The sequence below is a fragment of the Notothenia coriiceps genome, unplaced genomic scaffold (genome assembly GCF_000735185.1).
Source record: "Notothenia coriiceps isolate Sejong01 unplaced genomic scaffold, NC01 NC01_scaffold00009467, whole genome shotgun sequence".
Classification (NCBI taxonomy): Eukaryota; Metazoa; Chordata; class Actinopteri; order Perciformes; family Nototheniidae; genus Notothenia; species Notothenia coriiceps.
The window spans coordinates 29,873-46,290 of record NW_011342168.1 but is presented as its reverse complement, the minus strand read 5'-3'; the positions used below and the strand labels follow the sequence as shown (position 1 = coordinate 46,290).

General features: G+C 40.4%; 3 protein-coding genes across 3 annotated transcripts in view; 2 read left to right on the top strand and 1 right to left on the bottom strand.

Annotated features, from left to right (window-relative positions):
* Positions 1-4,150: 4,150 nt before the first annotated feature.
* On the bottom strand, positions 4,151-11,178 carry pi4k2a (phosphatidylinositol 4-kinase type 2 alpha). Its single transcript, XM_010770970.1, has 9 exons — positions 9,864-11,178; positions 8,215-8,415; positions 7,991-8,122; positions 7,051-7,204; positions 6,787-6,848; positions 6,586-6,685; positions 6,202-6,335; positions 5,952-6,011; positions 4,151-5,293 (listed from the first exon to the last, which is right to left on the bottom strand). Exons 1-9 carry the CDS (start codon positions 10,194-10,196, stop codon positions 5,132-5,134), a joined length of 1,338 nt encoding a protein of 445 aa, XP_010769272.1. The 5' UTR covers positions 10,197-11,178; the 3' UTR covers positions 4,151-5,131.
* Positions 11,179-11,570: 392 nt separating this feature from the next.
* pgam1b (phosphoglycerate mutase 1b) lies at positions 11,571-14,342 on the top strand. The gene is made up of 4 exons (XM_010770969.1): positions 11,571-11,953; positions 12,907-13,181; positions 13,279-13,459; positions 13,704-14,342. Exons 1-4 carry the CDS (start codon positions 11,815-11,817, stop codon positions 13,871-13,873), a joined length of 765 nt encoding a protein of 254 aa, XP_010769271.1. The 5' UTR covers positions 11,571-11,814; the 3' UTR covers positions 13,874-14,342.
* Positions 14,343-14,916: 574 nt separating this feature from the next.
* Positions 14,917-16,418, top strand: part of exosc1 (exosome component 1) — a 5,790-nt gene continuing 4,288 nt past the window's right edge. Inside the window, exon 1 of the mRNA XM_010770968.1 lies at positions 14,917-14,999. Within this exon, the coding sequence (XP_010769270.1) occupies positions 14,972-14,999 (28 nt within the window). The 5' untranslated portion in view covers positions 14,917-14,971. The remainder of the gene's footprint in view (positions 15,000-16,418) is intronic.

The following is a 16,418-nucleotide window of genomic DNA, read 5'->3' as shown; positions in this document are numbered from 1 at the left end:
ATGTTTGTGTCAAAATCTCAAACAAAAAACGAGGGAGCGCAAACGAGAAAGCTGCAGCGAGAGCAAAAGTCTGATCATTGAGAAAGAAGAAACAAGAACTGCAAACAAAAACCTATGTTAAAACAAAGAAAAAATACTTATAGTTTACATGATTACACAAATGATTTGTTTGCAACTTATAGTATTATTCTTGAAATTTATTTTATTTTGCTTGACTTAGTTTTTTTTTCTTTTAAACTCATAGTTTTACTTTATTCTGAGAAAGTGTTGCTTTATCTTTATGATACAAAACTAATCCCATAGCTTCCGACCCTCGCCAAACCAGCTGTAAAGATGTACGAGCATCCAGACTTCCTAATTCACCTCAAAGGAAGTGCATACTGGGCCATGTTGCAAAGATGGACAGCTTCCATGTGGTTATTTAAGGACAGGAGGACAATATCAAGGGGGAGTTGGCTGAGGAGGGGAAGGAGAGAGACCAAATTGGTCCAAGTAATGAGATCACAGACACAAGTACAGCTCAAGCCTTCACCCAGCACGTTTCCATGGCTGCAACCAAAATATTACTTTTTTCCCCCTGATAAAGTCTGATCTCATTAGTAATTTATTTAGGTGGTCAGCCATTTTCTTGATTAAAGTTTAGCCATTAAATGGACATACAATGTATAAAACAACCAGCAATGCCTTTCACAGTTTTCCATAGCCCAAGTTGTTTTACTTTGACATTGTTCTACTGTCGATACCCAAAGAGATGTAATCTAACGTCGATATGGACAGAACAACACTGAAAATGTCGGATTTGAGAAGCTAAAATTGGTAGATTTATCTATACTTTTGGAGATTTATCTATACTTTTGGAGATACTGACAATAAAAGGGAAACAAGATAGATTTTTCCGCGGCATAGTAGCTTACGGTATATGGCGTACATTCAAGTGGATAGCTATAGAATAGTAAAAGTATTAAATTGTTAGGCTAAGTAAACCACAAGAAGCTTCACATGGTTTTGCAAATGTTCAGTTTTTATGTTTTATGTAATTTCCTTTTAACATCTCCTTTAATTAACTTTTTTACAGAGTCCTTGCTATTTTAGTTTTCAGTTTCTTTCTTCTTCTTTTTTTTTTACAGCTGTAGCCTACCATTATGTTAAAATAACTTTTACTTTTTTTTTTTACAGCTGTAGCCTACCATTATGTTAAAATAACTTTTACTTTAAAAGAAAAACCTGTGTAAATATTTTAAACACCGTGATGATAATGAACGTGCTTCCCTTCCCTTCTACTAATGACACAATGTAGCCTACCACAGGCAAAAAAACAGACATTAAGACAGTCATCAACGCAGCATTTAGGTTTAACCTTCACACAAGCTAATGCTGAGCCGACCCACTTTCAACAGTCAATGCTACACCGAGCGGGTTGGGAAAGGGAAAGAATAATCAAGAGAAGTAATCCATTAATTACGTCAGCGTTCACCTCGTAGACATTACTTTTTTGGTTTCTGATATTTTTGTTTTCAATTTCTACAAAAACTGCAGCACATTACATCGAGAGATGCAAGGGAAGTCAAAGTAATTAAAATATAATGTCATCTTAGTTTTCTTGGCCTATTTAGCATTTCTATTTGCAAAGTTGTTATTATATTCCCTTTAAATAAGTAGAAGTAAGCTAAAGCTAAAGCACTGTTTAGGCTTACATTGGTGACAGCTTAACTTTATTATCCTAAAGACAAATAGGTTGGCAGAACTTTTAAAACACATAATAAAGATAGCCTTTGTGATACATAGTATACATTTACCTCTGTGTAACAATTGGCCACCAAGTAGTGGCGCCATTTTCATATAGCCTACAATCACTGTTATGGTGATGACCATGTGTTTAATTTGGGAATTTGGCTACTCAGACTCCAGCCTGTACACTGAATATAAATATATTTAAGGCACATGGTGCATTAAGAATAAGTAAAACAATAAAGTTAAAAGTGTAGAGGGAGTGTCAGATGTATTTGTTTAAAAAATAAAAAGGTGGAAAGCTAGCTTGGCACGAGTGTAAAAGGTTAACAAAAATAATTTAAACAGCCAAGGCACANGCCCAGTCGTCCAGCGCTTGTACAGTGCAGGCAGCTGCGGTGCGGTGGCTTAATAATTGAAATGCTGGTTCTTCTGCGGGTGTTCTATCCACGCTCAGGCAGCCACCGCACCGCAGCTGCCTGCACTGTACAAGCGCTGGACGACTGGGCTGTCACTCAAAAACTGAGTAGCCAATGGAGACGCACCCCTGAAAGTCCCGCCCACCTGGGAGGTTTGTGTCAGAATCTCAAACAAAAAATGAGGGAGCGCAAAAGAGAAAGCTGCAGCGAGAGCAAAAGTCTGATCATTGAGAAAGAAGAAACAAGAACTGCAAACAAAAACCTATGTTAAAACAAAGAAAAAATACTTATAGTTACATGACTACACAAATTATTTGTTTGCAACTTATAGTTTTATTTTTGAAATTTATTTTATTTTGCTTGACTCAGTTTTTTTTTCTTTTGAACTCATAGTTTTGCTTTATTCTGAGAAAGTGTTGCTTTATCTTTATGATACAAAACTAATCCCATAAAGCTGATTTTAGAGGGGAGAAGAAGCAAAAGAGAAGGAAAGGGAGGACTGAGGGGAAGAGTAAGGGCTGGCCCAGGTCTTGGTGGGGCTCCAGGTTCGAGCAAGGAATAAAGCAGGTATCAGTTCAGAGAGAAAAAGAGAAAACAAGTGGCTCAAACCATCAGCTTATCTCAGGTTAGCTACTGTGTCAAATGGCATGAGGCCAGCAAAAAGTAAAGAAAGGATGTGAAAAGTGAGAGGTAGAAGAGAGCTTCCTTTAATCTCTCTGTTCTCTATCCCATTATTTATCTTTCATTTTTATAAACAATCAGTTGAACTTAATAGTGTTTAAGGCCCAGTCTAACTTGATTCCACACTCCTTCCATGTCATGAAATGCAGCGTGTAAATTGTCAATTTCCTAACACTCAGCATGACCTCACAAGACTCTCCTTTTCCACCCACACACACACGCTTTCAACATTCCTCAGTGAGATGTTATTAGATTTGTCGGAGGAGAAATTAAGTGCCACAGAATGTCAAAATGGTGGTGCGAGTCTACAGGGCGGTGAGGTTATAACAAAATGGTGCAGTGAAACTATTTGTTCACCAAATTAGCTTCATGATGGCTCTACAGATGTGGCTCTTTCGCCCACAACTCTGCGGTATAATCTGAAATATTTTATCGGTCATTGAGTTCCCATGAAGCCTTTTACTAACTTTGATGTCCCCTTCAGGATTACTTTGGTGACACATTATCAAAAAATTCTGAGAAAAGCTGGCACCTTAGGACTTTGCAGTTGTTCAACGGTCTTTTGATCCTCTGGACAATGTGATTCTCCCATAGACTGTATACATAAGGTTTCTCCAGGATCATGTGAACTGATATGGCATCCAAGATGATTCATCCAATGCATTCTGGCTGCCTAAGAGAGAACCATCAGGCAATTGTACGTAGGTTGCATTCATGTAATTAGGGGTAACTTGGATTAAACTAAACAGGAAATGTTTGCTTCCATAATAACAGCTCTTACTCTAGCATTTAATTTAGAGCATCTCTTTGGATTTTGAGGTAATTCAGAAAAACAGGTCAAATTGTAATGAGAAACACTAAACGGGACCAAAACAGAAAAGTTGCGTGCCATAAAACCAAAACAATACGGTGAAAGACGGCAGAACAATTCAAAGCGCTGAAGGGAACTGGGTCAAGTGATAATCCTCTCAGGTTCATCATTACAAATAGGTGTTACCATTCACCTCTTTTTGCAAATGCTAAACATCTTGGGGGTAATCCTGTTGTTTTTTCCCCTCAAAATTCAGTAATGGAAACCTAGTTATTCTTTTTTTTTCTGAGTTGTTGATACAAAACTTGAAGTATAAAAGTTGATTAATGCAAACATGTTGGACAACTATCAGCATATGATTGTCGGATCATACCAAGACCAGCTAATGTAATAATTTTCAGTGTAATAACATATCATGTATCAACAGAATACAATAAAGTCTGGATGTATTTTCCATATTTGAGTACCAAGACTGTAAACTGTTCTCATCCATAAACACACAAGTCATCTGTATTAGCGGAATATGTTTAATTATAATCTATCATTAAATATTACATACAAATTATACAGTGCATTTTCACAATACATTTCATGTCAGTTCTGTACAGCAGTAAGTAACCTATGTTGTTGAGGTCCACTCTTGGAGCCAGAAAATTAACCAAAATCAAAATATCCGTGAGAGAATAAAGGAGTTTGTGGACAGGGAATCACCGACCCCCCTCCACACCCCCCTCTTCCAGACGGTATCATTTTCACAAATGATTTCACGCATCAGTGGAGGAAGGAAGGTCACAGTTATCTCAGCTTAAACAAACAGTTTGTGTCTTTCACCAAAATGGCCTCTGCTTATCACCCAAGATGACTTGCAGATCCCAATCCGAACAGTTAAGAGGTGCAATGAGAAACTGTGAGGCCATGATAGTTCATTGTGTAATGACACAACTGAAATCCCAGTTCCTTAATCGTTTAGACGTCACCAAAATGAACACTTCTCTTATTTGTTATAAATATCTTCACCCCTGCTTTTGCCAGCCCCAGGCTTTTAACTGTGTGGGAGGGAATATGCAGGTGAATATTAAAAAAGGCGGAGATATGAAGACAAAACAAACATGAAATGCAAACACCTTCCATCCAAAAAGAAAGCATGATAGGCTGTTGACTGGCGTGCACGTGTGTGGGCAAACTTTACGTGCACTTACTCAGGAGTCCAAAAGAAAAGTCTGCACTGCACTGAAAATAGGAATGTCCTTGCAGAAATGTACAGAATCTTTATCATTTAGGCGTTACCCTTCATTGACATCCACGCAAGGCACAAGGCAAACAGGACAGATATGGTCTTCCTCTTTTGGCCTCCTCTCTCCACCCACTCACTCATCAGAGGAGGGCAGGTCGATAATCATTTTCATTTTCATGATCTTATTTTTCTCTGACAGTTTTTTCGCTCCTTCCCTCGCTCCGTATTCCTGCTGTTCCTCCTCCTTCCTCTTCACTTTTACCACCAGGTGAAGAAGGGTCTTCTGCTCTGGAAACTTTGTGTGTACGACTCGCTGTTGGCTCTTTGAGGTGCTCTGGCTGTTTCCACGATTACTGGGGGCATCTGGACCAACTGCAGGGGGGTTTTACCGTCCTTCAGGGCTTGGCACAGGTTCAGGATCTTGGGATAAAGAAGGGGAAGGAAAGAGTTTCTTTAATGCCACATTTCAACATAGCTGTGTATGTATTCAGGTCTTTAAATTCCTATGGGGACATCCGTGTCCCCATAGGAACACTTTGAAGTGTTTGGGAACTTGTCAAAAATGGCTTTCTTTTTATTCCTAATGACTATGATGGCAGTCAAATTTGATGTTGCTTAACTGTAAAAGAAACTAGTTAAGCTAGTTTTACCTCATGATGAATTTAGACAAATGGTTTACATAGCCCACGCCACATAAAGAAAAATTAGAAAATAAAAATATCAAAAAATAATGGACGAAAAATAACCAACTTTCTCCCATATCTGCCGTGCAGGGCCGCCCCACCCGACCACGCAGTTTTTCACTTTTTCACTCATTTTGCGGAGGGAGCGAAGAGATCCTCATCATATAACTTTGCGTGGGGCCACAAGATGGGGCCTTTTGATCCTTTCCTAATGAAGAGGCATTTCCCTTTTTTGGAAAAACTCAGGTGTGTACCTTGTTTACTATACGGAATGAAGGAAACAAAACTGTGTAGAAAGAAGCCCTAAAACATCAAGGCACATTTATGCCTGGTGAGATTCCTCTAGGGAATACCATTTAGTCACATGTGTGTCCAGAGGAGAGAAGAGAACTCACCTGCCCCCTCATTACAGCTACTTGTTTGTGAAACTGTCCTCTGTCGAAACCAGGGTCTTTCTGCAGGACACAGTAGACAATCAACATTTTAGAGATGATGTTTTACAGCCCCAGAACTGTCTCATCCTCTTCTCCATGTTGCATTTTCCCTTGTTATAATTTCCACAATCAAATCAACAATTTTACACTGCATTCGCTCTGATTATTTGAATGTCATTCTGTGCAAAAAGGCTGACGGGTCCCTTCATACCTTAAAAAGTTCGTACAAATCCTCTTCCAGGTCTTTGATGAAATTTGGGTCAGAGAGCTTGGGCAGGACCAGTTCTCTGATTTCTTGGGAGAAAGGAACTTTGGCTTGGGATAGCCACGCCCAGTAGAAAGGGTCTGGTGAATGGAAATTACACTGGTTCTTAATGATCATGGACGAGCTGGAGAGTTAATGATACAGAGGCGGAATAGCTTTAAAGAAACTTTGACTGCAATCAAAATATGATGAAAAAAGGAACACTAAGTAAGTATTAATAATGCCAAACAAATATAATGCCTTCACTTGACACAGATAGGTTTTTCAAATGCATCACCCTGCCGTGGGTGAGCAGTGATTGGTTAAAAACAATCACTATTAGATGCTTACAGGCTCTCCAGGAGTCCGGGTGTTTGAGGGGGAAGGCCAGGCCGTTGTCTATAGCTGCCAGCTTGATGATGGGATCCTTTACTACCACCCAGTCTGTGTCCTACAGAGACAAATATTTTAAAAAAACACATTCAGCCATTACGGCCAACAGCATTGTAGAAAATGAACGTCAAGACTATGGCTGTTTCTGTGTGTCCTTACCTTACTCCCAACTGTGTCCATGGGACAGTCATACTTCAGCAACCAGTTATCATTTCCCCTATCTAGAATGCAAAAAAATGAATAATTCAAATTTAAACAACCCAAATGATCATATACTTTAAAAGCTATGGAAAAGACTGTAATTGACTCTGTATGACAACATCTTAATAACTAACCCATTAAAGTACACATGTTTACTTTGCTGAGTGCATTGCCTGTTATGGTGAAAGAGCCCTGACAGCGCTGCGCAGAGTGACTACATGCCTGTGTTTCTGATGATGTAATCGAGGACTACGAGGCGCTCAAACTGCAGCTGCAGCTGACGGTTGGTGTTTTCAGGCAGAGGCTCCGCTTCAAACCTCCGCAGCCAGAAATCTGCATCCTTGTATCCATCGACGAAGAGCTGGAAGGAGCCGACCTGGTGGGAAAGCAACAGATCAGCGTTTTAATTTCACACATACTGAAGTGTGCAGCAACATTCTTTGCATTGGTGTCATGTGTGAATGGGTGCAAGGATATTTAAATAGGAAAGTCGGTTTCTGTCAGTGTAGGACATGCAGGGAAAAGCACGTTAAGAATGACAAAAAGGCTGACAAATCTTCTTTAATGTGGAGCAAGCCAACAAATCATAACTCTCCACTGATGACTTGCTTGAATCTGCAACATATTTACGCTTTTAATAAGTAATGTAAAGTAATGTGCAAGTGATTTGACTTATCTCGCAAACTTGTAGTGTATTAAATACATTGGCCAAAAAACAGCACCTAGACCACCATGTTGAAAATAATGTTTGCTTCCACCAGACAGGTACAATAAGGTCCACACTGCGTCTTAAATGTTGTTCATCTGCACCATATTGAAGTGATTAAGACCTACAACAATTGTACTCCCTTACGTTTTTTGATGGCAGTTGGCATCGATACGAATTGTTGAGATAATACAATTTTATAATAATACAATATTAAAGAGGTATAAAATAATCCTGGATGTAGAGCATACAAGAATGATGAAAAAACATTTGCGGTGCAAGAAATTGTTGATGGAAATGTACCAAGAACTGTATGCGAAAGACTCTTTAGTTTAGACACAGCAAATGTTCTTCAAATAAATGTTTTTCTTTTATTGAAAGTCCCAGATCACTGGATGAATTAAAAATACACATTAAAAAAATCACCTTAAGTACTACAAGATTTTATCATATTACCTTCGGTGGTAGTCCAATTCTGTGGAAACGCTGGCCCACTTTAGGCACCTTCTCCAGGGCTAGCCTCTTTCCTCTAGACTTCACCCTGTCTATGGCACTGTAGTTGAATGTTTCACTAGCCAAGTAAACCACCTAGAGTGCAAAAGAGTGATTAAGAGAGGCAGTACTTTTCCAAATGGTTAGTTTTTCTGCTGATGCAGAAGCAGCACTGTGTGTGTCCATACCTTGGTCCTAGGAACGATATTGAGTTCCAGTTTCTGGTCAACAAGGCTGGCCCCGGCCTCCGAGAGGTAACCCTGGTTCAGGACCAAACAGTCACGGCCAAAACAACAGGGACAACACAGTTTCTGGAGCCACTTGGTCCACTTTGGATTCAGCTGGCCATAGGGCTCTTCATTTTTAGGTTTGAACACGCCAATGATTTTCTGTGGAGGGAGGCAGAGTGGGGACAATGAGACAGAAAACCAGGAAAGGGAGAGATGAAAGGATCGGTATCCAAAAGGATTTAAGAAAAGGAACATTTAGGGATGGGTTTGGTCGAGGAATAAACAACTAAATATTTAAATTCCTTGTCATAACTCTCCTCTGCAAACTTGAAAACACATCTGAAACATACAAAGCTCTAAGAGGGACAGTGAATAGGCTGATTATCAGGAAGTGGTTTCAAATTTCACTTCTTAGAAAGTGAAACGTTGTCCATATAAACATTTACTGTAGCTGAAACGAATAGAAGTTGGCCAAAACCAAAAGAGAAGCTAGAAACTTTATTCAAACCGATTTGGGTTGTGGTGTCACTTTAAAAATGTACAACTTGTTCATTGAAGAGAATTATATCCTCACAGAGAGGAAGCACATGACTACTTGGCACACTGGTGACTAAAGAAAGAAAAGCAAAGAGGTGGGAGGGGCAAGGGACGTGGGTCATTGGACAAAAAGCTCCAACACGCAGATTAGAATATGTTTAATACTTAGAAAGAAAGCATACAAAGAAAGGCTCTATAGTTGTCCATGAGTTAATTCACTGATGTTTTTGGAAATGTGTAGCAGTTTGTGAAACTAAAACAAACAAGACATTTGGGATCAGCATCTTATTTTTGATTAGATACTGAAGACTTTGCCCTTTAACCCAGAACTGCAAGACTGGGGAAAGCGAGAAAAATCAGGAGAGACAACGGAAATAATGGATGACATGCATCTTATCTATGAGCTATTGTTGACACACCATAGTGACAGCTGGTGGACCTTCACTTAAAGACTACCTGCCATAGAAGGATCTGAACAGCAAAGCCACAGTTTCGTTGATGATAAGGTATTTTCATGGGGAGCAAAGCAACAGGATTAGGGAGTAAGGGAATACTAAAATGTGATGATGATGATGTTTCCAAACAGATGTGGAGACCTGGAGAGTGTGCACACCCTAAGCTCTGTTCATGCTACAAGATGAGTTTGACAACAATGAATACATTTAGCAAGTAATTTATCCAGCTAGTTTGCTCATTTTTTAGATAACTCGTTTAAAATGTTCTTTTTGTTTAGACATTGCGTGTTGTAACTCAATACTTTAAGTGTTATAATACCTTTAGTAATAAATAACCTTGTTATAGGAGTTGGCCGTTTGGTAGTAAATCTCATTCCTCTTGTGTTGGCATCATAGACTGTGTATATAAAGTTGGCACAGCCTGTTTGCCATGTCATCCCAGGCTAGTTGGAAGAGGCCTTTGCCTTTCCTAGAAGCGGCCAATACTTTTTTCAAAACAGTCCTGCAGCCATTGCATCACACACACTTTAAACCAGTCATAAGACAGCTATCCCCGTTAGCCTGACAGCAACAGTGGGTGATCGGTGTATGCAAGTTAGCAGCTTCTGCTCTTACCCCCTGTGAGTCTTTGACAAAGTAGCTCCCACTGGAGCCCTGGTAGATCCTCTCCGGGTAGATGCCCTCCTCAATGGCTCGCTCGGCCTTTCGGATGATGTCTCTGAACTCGGGATCCTCCGGGAACTCGTTCCTGTGCGGCTCCCGCGGCGAGCTGCCCCGGTCCAGGAGCGGCTGTCTCTCCCGGCTGCGCCCCGGACTGCCTGCCGGGATACGGACGACCGAGCCCGGGGTGCTTCCAAACGCGCCCCGGGGGCTGGTGGGCTCTGTGGGACAGTAGCTGAAATCACCCGAGTCCCGGAGCGGAGAGACGAGCGGACTCGTCTCGTCCATAATGTTGGAGGTAAATGAGAAGTTTTAACTCCTGGAGAAGGACAAGAAAGAGAAACTATGACGAAATGGAATAAGTCAGTGTGGCCGTTGTTTTGTTGGCTAATACTGAAGCTGGCTAACAAGGAAACACGGAGAAAAAAGAAAAGTCAGGTGACTGTCAGCTTCCGGGGAGAGGCGGGACCTGTTGAGTATTTTGATTTTTAACCAATCAGCGTTTAAAAGGTCCTGTCAACAACCTAATCTCTTCCGCTGATTCGTCACAATCATTCAACCCACGGAAGGCACGTGAGAACACACTTAATTCAATCAGTTACCTCAATAAAAATAAAAAAGCATTTAGTGACAAATGAATCACCCCTGACTTTTACAGTGTTGAAGAATAACTGTTTTGTTAGCCATTTTTAAACCGATAAATATTGACAAACTATGTTGGCCTTATGTCATTTAAAACGTTCTTTCTTTGAAGAAACTCATTCATCTCATTAAGTGTTTAATTATATTATGTGTGTGTCCCTGGACAATTAAATACTATGTTCAAGAGCAGCTTTCCAATGAGAAACACATGACAAATGTACATTTAGTTGGCAAACTTAAATTGCCCCAATTGAAATGTCCAATGTCACCAATGTTAATATCAAAAGATCTTTAAATGCAGTGTCATACTCAGTTGGCACTTTGATTCTGATTTGAAGTAAGGGTTGTTGAAGGATGTTTAAACCACATGACTTGCTTTGGAAAGAAAATGTGTAAATCAGTCAGTGTTTGTCATAGTTGGGGAAGTCCATCTCACAAGTTCATGATGTCCTCATAAATCCTTGTGAGCAAACTGCAAATTAAGAATAAATACTCTTTGATGTCTCTGCCTTATACCGTTAAACGACACCACATTCAAACACATACTTTTCAAAGCTGTTTGTTTGTGTTTGTCAATGTTTGGGGCTATAAATATAAGTCAACTAATAAATGAATATGTATAATTATTGTTTAACCTACAGTATATGCTGTAGGCTATAAAGTAATGAAACATTGCTTCACCCACTACAAATTGGCAACAGTAACATTAAAGTGAAAAACCAATGTCACATCACTAATTATCATCCACTGTTATTATTTTTTAAATTGGGCAATTTTGCATAATTGGTAGGCTACTTTAATTTCTTGATCTACACAAATCCTATGTCGGTGGTTAGATTTTGAATACAAGGCAGTTACTTCAAACAAACTACTTTTACACTGTACTTTATTATTAGCCTACTATAAAATATCTGATACTACCACAAAAGGCAGTTTTCCAGGCCTCCAGGATGCAGTGCTGGGCGTGTGGACGTGTGGACGTGCCTCTGTTCGCATCCTCCTCCTCCTCCGGCAGACACAGCTCGTCCTCTGATTGGTGGAAACCGACAGGAAGAGAGCTCGTGTCGTGAGATCTGTCAAGTTCGGACAGATCAGCCAACTCCTTACACAAAGTGCCAACAGAACCACAAAAATACTGCGCTCGCTTCTTTGTCCCCGTCTTGTGTGCTGCAGCGAAATCAGGACACATCTGCCGGCGTTGCTGACCCATTTTAACCAGAGTCACTTTTCCCGGAAATACAGCGCAGAGGGCATCGGTGTGAGGATGGCTGCCTACAAGCTGGTGCTGATCCGCCATGGAGAGAGCTGCTGGAACCAGGAGAACCGATTCTGCGGCTGGTTCGACGCGGACCTGAGTGACACCGGAGAACACGAGGCAAAGAGAGGAGGGCAGGCCCTGAAAGGTACCAGATGATCAATGACACACGGCCTAATCGGGCTTTTTCTCTCGGTCATTGGATTAAGACAGGGCTTCTTATGCAACTCTGCTGAATAGGGAGACAACAGGTAGAAGGGCCCACTGCGACAAAGGACGAGCCAGCAGTGACCAATCATCTGTGTTTATTAAGCTGCATGAAGTTATAACAAACTGGAGAATGTATACGCTGCAATTGCAAAATGGCTTGATCATACATTGATTCTGGCACTCACTTTCTGAGTCTTTATGTTCTTCGTGTCCAGACACTTGCAATATATTTTAGGAATTGCATAATATCAATTGTGTGGTGAATTTATAAAGTAAGTAAATGGGGAAGTCATGGTGCCATGCCATCCATCTATTAAGAAATATCCAAAAAGATTTAACTGGAATGTAGTTACATTTTCAAATGTAGCTACAGCACGTACACATCATTTGGATTAGGAAAAAGTGAGCAAGCCAGCAGATTCACTTCATTTTTATTGTTATTTTATCTAATTTTCCCCAGGGATAAATAATGTATACTGATTATAATGATTGTGCGGTCATCTGATGACATCATGATTATTGCTTCAGATCTGTCACTAAGAAACATGGGGCCAGACTGCAAAAAGGAGCCTAGTTATCAGTATAGATTACTGCTGTTGGCTGAGTGAAATGTTGCCATACACTGAGCTTCACAGTGTTTTATTTAATGTATTCCATTTCTTGTGACCCAAAGATCCTCTGCAGGCCCGTCCTGCAGTGCCCCCAGCCTGCCAGTGTCCCCTGGTGTAGCCCTGCCCCTGACTAAGCAAAAGCAAAACATGTTGCGAGAGAAGCAATAAACAATGCTGATGTTTCCTTTTTGTTAAAAGACACATTTTATGTGTCTGCTGCCCTGCTCTTACACTTGAATGAAACCTCTCTCTTTTCACGTCTTGTCTCTGATCACTTCAGACGCCGGCTATGAATTTGATATCTGCTACACCTCTGTCCTTAAGAGGGCCATCCGCACCCTGTGGTTTGTTCTGGACAGCATCGATCAGATGTGGCTGCCCGTCCACCGGACCTGGCGCCTGAATGAGCGCCACTACGGTGGCCTGACAGGTCTGAACAAGGCTGAAACAGCAGCCATACACGGAGAGGCGCAGGTCAAGATCTGGAGGCGCTCCTTTGATATTCCTCCTCCATGCATGGATGAGGGGCATGACTTCTATCAGTCCATAAGCAAGGTGGGAGCACTGGAAAACATGTTCTGTCTTACATGCAGATATCTTTATCACGTCAGTGTAAGGCAACACAATTGACAACGTTCTTCTTCTGTTGTAGGACCGCCGTTACTCCGACCTGACAGAGGACCAGCTTCCCAGCTGTGAGAGTCTCAAGGACACCATCGCCAGGGCTCTGCCTTTCTGGAACGAAGAGATCGTTCCTCAGATCAAAGAAGGAAAGAGGGTGCTGATTGCTGCCCATGGCAACAGTCTCCGAGGCATCGTCAAGCACCTTGAGGGTAAGAGACAGAGCAGATACTTTTAAGCCACTTCCCAGTGCCATACGTTTATACCATAGACTGTATATATAAACCGTCATCTCTGTGTCAAGGTAATTCAATAGAATACTTTGCTGACCTCAGCTCATGTGAACCTGATAAACTACTTGAAATAAAACTGTTATGTCTAAGTCTGATGAGATTTTTAAAAGCATTTCAATGCAAATAAACCCTAAACTCTGAATATCTGTTACTTTTGTACAAGGTATGTCCGAGGAGGCCATCATGGAGCTGAACCTGCCAACAGGTATCCCCATTGTGTACGAGCTGGACAAGAACCTGAAGCCTTTAGGACCCATGCAGTTCCTGGGGGATGAGGAGACTGTCAAGAAGGCCATGGAAGCTGTGGCTGCTCAGGGCAAAGCCAAGAAATAGACCCCCTTTCTTGATGAGCTAGAGTACAGATCAATCATGTGTTTTTCTGTTATTAATTTATTACCAAGTCAATTACTGTTACCGTCATTACAGACACACGATGTGCACTTTATTTTGATGACGCCCAGCTTTGGCACACTAAATTAGTCTTTACTGTGTGAAATACTGAAACACACATGTCAGTATTACATAGTGGATTTCAGCTATAATATGGTTTAACTATTGACCAAAAAGCAAATTTCGGGACCAGCAAATATGAGCAAACATAGACTAACCCTGCAGTCACCCTGTTGTAATCATTCCTATTTCTGATCCGTGTAGGTGAAGCTCGGATGGAGCAGTATAACCTATAAAGAAACACTGGCTGTTGTTAAAAGGGCAGTTTGATATGATCTGCACTGCTGATATATGTTTGCTGTGGCATTGTGAGAAAATAAATAAATGTTGTGAACCATTATATTATGTTTAATCTGTGTCCAACATAATTTTCTTGCATAAATGTCCCCTATGTTTATGCATAATATAGTTAAAGAGTTGGTTGGGTTAAGTCCCTCAAAAAAGATTACTCAATAGGTTTTGTTTTAAAGGAAGACTACCTACTTACATGCAAATCTTTTCAGGTTTTTATTTTTAGGGTACTATGCTAAATTCAGAGACTTATCGATTCTGTAACTGTTCTTTGCCATGCTTCCCCCCCTAAAATAAATAGTTTAATTCCTAATCACACTTCAGTGCATGCCCCATATTAATAAACAAAACCAATCCAATTAGAATATTGCTATTGCTTTCACAATTGTCATTAAAGACAGTACTTGATGTAATTCAAACTATGTATTATGAATGTATATAACATTATTAGTATTAATAATGTTGTAAACTGTTACCGTAGAAGTAGGTAACAGTCCTTATGTAATATATTTAATGTGTGGATGGTTCTGCTTTGCTGCATCTCTTGCGTTGACATGTGCTCATGTTTGCCTCAACAAAAATGGCCGACTGAGCCGTCCTGCTTCCGCTCAGCGTGACACAGACCAATCAGAATCGACTCAAGCTCTTCGTCATAGCCAATCGACTGGAGGATCTGCTCCTCTCGAAAACATGTCGCCTATGAAGCTGTGTGTTCCAGGTGAGTCCCGTAAATGTAATTTTACTAACAGGATGTAGTTAAACCAAACTTTGGAACATTTTGTCCTATTGTGTCAATGGTGCCTTTAGTCAATGTCTCTATGGTCCTAGAAAATATAGTCAACGATGCCGTTTGACAGTGTTAAACTCCGTTAATTATTCCCAGCTGCCATGAGTTGTTTGGGTTTTGGATTCTAGCACAGAAAACGTTACCTTTTAGTTTCTTGTAAAACTGTGGCTCGTATCAGATGACGGATATGGTCAGTTGGGCTCTTTAAGAAAATAAATGTAAGTATACCGTACTTCTGGCTCAGATCTGTGAGACTTATACTTTCTACAGCATTTCATCTCCTGCCCTGCCCATCGCCCCGGGCATACAGCAGCATTCCTTCTCACACTTGTTTTGACTCACCCAATGTAACATGCCGAGTTATATTGTGCAGAAGGAAATGTAAAAAAAAAGAAGCTTAAAACCCAGCAATTATTTGAGGTCTGACCTTATTGAGTCTTTAAAGTTGCGTAGAAACACCAGAAATATAAAGTAGTTACATGTGTTCAGTGTGTCAGTCCCACAGGGTTTCATTTTATGTTATGCCAAAGTGGAGTTACTGAAAGAGACAAAATACGTTTTTTAAAAGATTAATAACTGTCCTCCTTTAGAGGAAGGACTGTTATGGAAATATTGTTGTATACGGTAAATCATATTTTCTGTGCAGACAGTTTCTGGACTTGTTTTACTTTTATTCCTAATATCCATGTTTTTTCTTCTTCACAAAGTAAAAATATCACACATACAGTGGGGCAAAAAAGTATTTAGTCAGCCATCAATTGTGCAAGTTCTCCCACTTAAAAAGATGAGAGAGGCCTGTAATTTTCATCCTAGGTATACCTCAACTATGAGAGACAAAATGAGAAAAAGAATCCAGAAAATCACATTGTCTGATTTTTAAAGAATTTATTTGCAAATTATGGTGGAAACAAAGTATTTGATCACCTACAAACAAACAAGATTTCTGGCTCTCACAGACCTGTAACTTCTTATTTAAGAGCCTCCTCTGTCCTCCACTTGTTAACTGTATTAATGGCACCTGTTTGAACTTGTTATCAGTATAAAAGACACCTGTCCACAACCTCAAACAGTCACACTCCAAACTCCACTATGGCCAAGATCAAAGAGCTGTCAAAGGACACCAGAAACAAAATTGTAGACCTGCACCAGGCTGGGAAGACTGAATCTGCAATAGGTAAGCAGCTTGGTGTGAAGAAATCAACTGTGGGAGCAATCATTAGAAAATGGAAGACATACAAGACCACTGATAAGCTCCCTCGATCTGGGGCTCCACGCAACATCTCACCCCGTGGGGTCAAAATGATCACAAGAACGGTGAGCAAAAATCCCAGAACCACAAGGGGGGACTTA

Coding starts and splice junctions, on each gene's coding strand:
- pi4k2a (XM_010770970.1), bottom strand. CDS start 10,196: ATGGACGAGACGAGTCCGCTCGTCTCTCCGCTCCGGGACTCGGGTGAT. Junction 8,123..8,214: donor ATATCGTTCCTAGGACCAAG/GTATGGACACAC, acceptor TTTGCACTCTAG/GTGGTTTACTTGGCTAGTGA. Junction 5,294..5,951: donor TAGCTGTAATGAGGGGGCAG/GTGAGTTCTCTT, acceptor CTTTATCCCAAG/ATCCTGAACCTGTGCCAAGC.
- pgam1b (XM_010770969.1), top strand. CDS start 11,815: ATGGCTGCCTACAAGCTGGTGCTGATCCGCCATGGAGAGAGCTGCTGG. Junction 11,954..12,906: donor AGGAGGGCAGGCCCTGAAAG/GTACCAGATGAT, acceptor TGATCACTTCAG/ACGCCGGCTATGAATTTGAT. Junction 13,460..13,703: donor CATCGTCAAGCACCTTGAGG/GTAAGAGACAGA, acceptor CTTTTGTACAAG/GTATGTCCGAGGAGGCCATC.